The sequence below is a fragment of the Penaeus monodon genome, chromosome 25 (assembly GCF_015228065.2).
Source record: "Penaeus monodon isolate SGIC_2016 chromosome 25, NSTDA_Pmon_1, whole genome shotgun sequence".
Lineage (NCBI taxonomy): Eukaryota > Metazoa > Arthropoda > Malacostraca > Decapoda > Penaeidae > Penaeus > Penaeus monodon.
The window spans coordinates 20380598-20380806 of NC_051410.1; the positions used below are offsets into that span (position 1 = coordinate 20380598).

Sequence of the window (209 nt, forward strand, 5' to 3'; positions counted from 1 at the left end):
TGTAGTGCAGATTGATAATTTGATAACATTATCATTTAGATCTGTAATTCAGACTTTAAACTTTCTGCATCAAAAAGTTAAGATAAGCTGCCAGGTAAATAGCGTGGAACCCAGACCACCAAATCAGACAAAATGTTGCAGATCCTGTTTGTTGGGTTTCTTCCCTTCCCGGGTTTTAGCGGTCGATGCAGGTGAGAGATAGCAGTTTC

General features: G+C 39.7%; 1 protein-coding gene across 1 annotated transcript in view; it reads left to right on the top strand.

The window, feature by feature from the left end:
* Positions 1-209, top strand: part of LOC119589344 (carbonic anhydrase 1-like) — a 35215-nt gene that overhangs the window by 17807 nt on the left and 17199 nt on the right. The window contains exon 4 of the mRNA XM_037937964.1: positions 78-191. Within this exon, the coding sequence (XP_037793892.1) occupies positions 78-191 (114 nt within the window). The remainder of the gene's footprint in view (positions 1-77; positions 192-209) is intronic.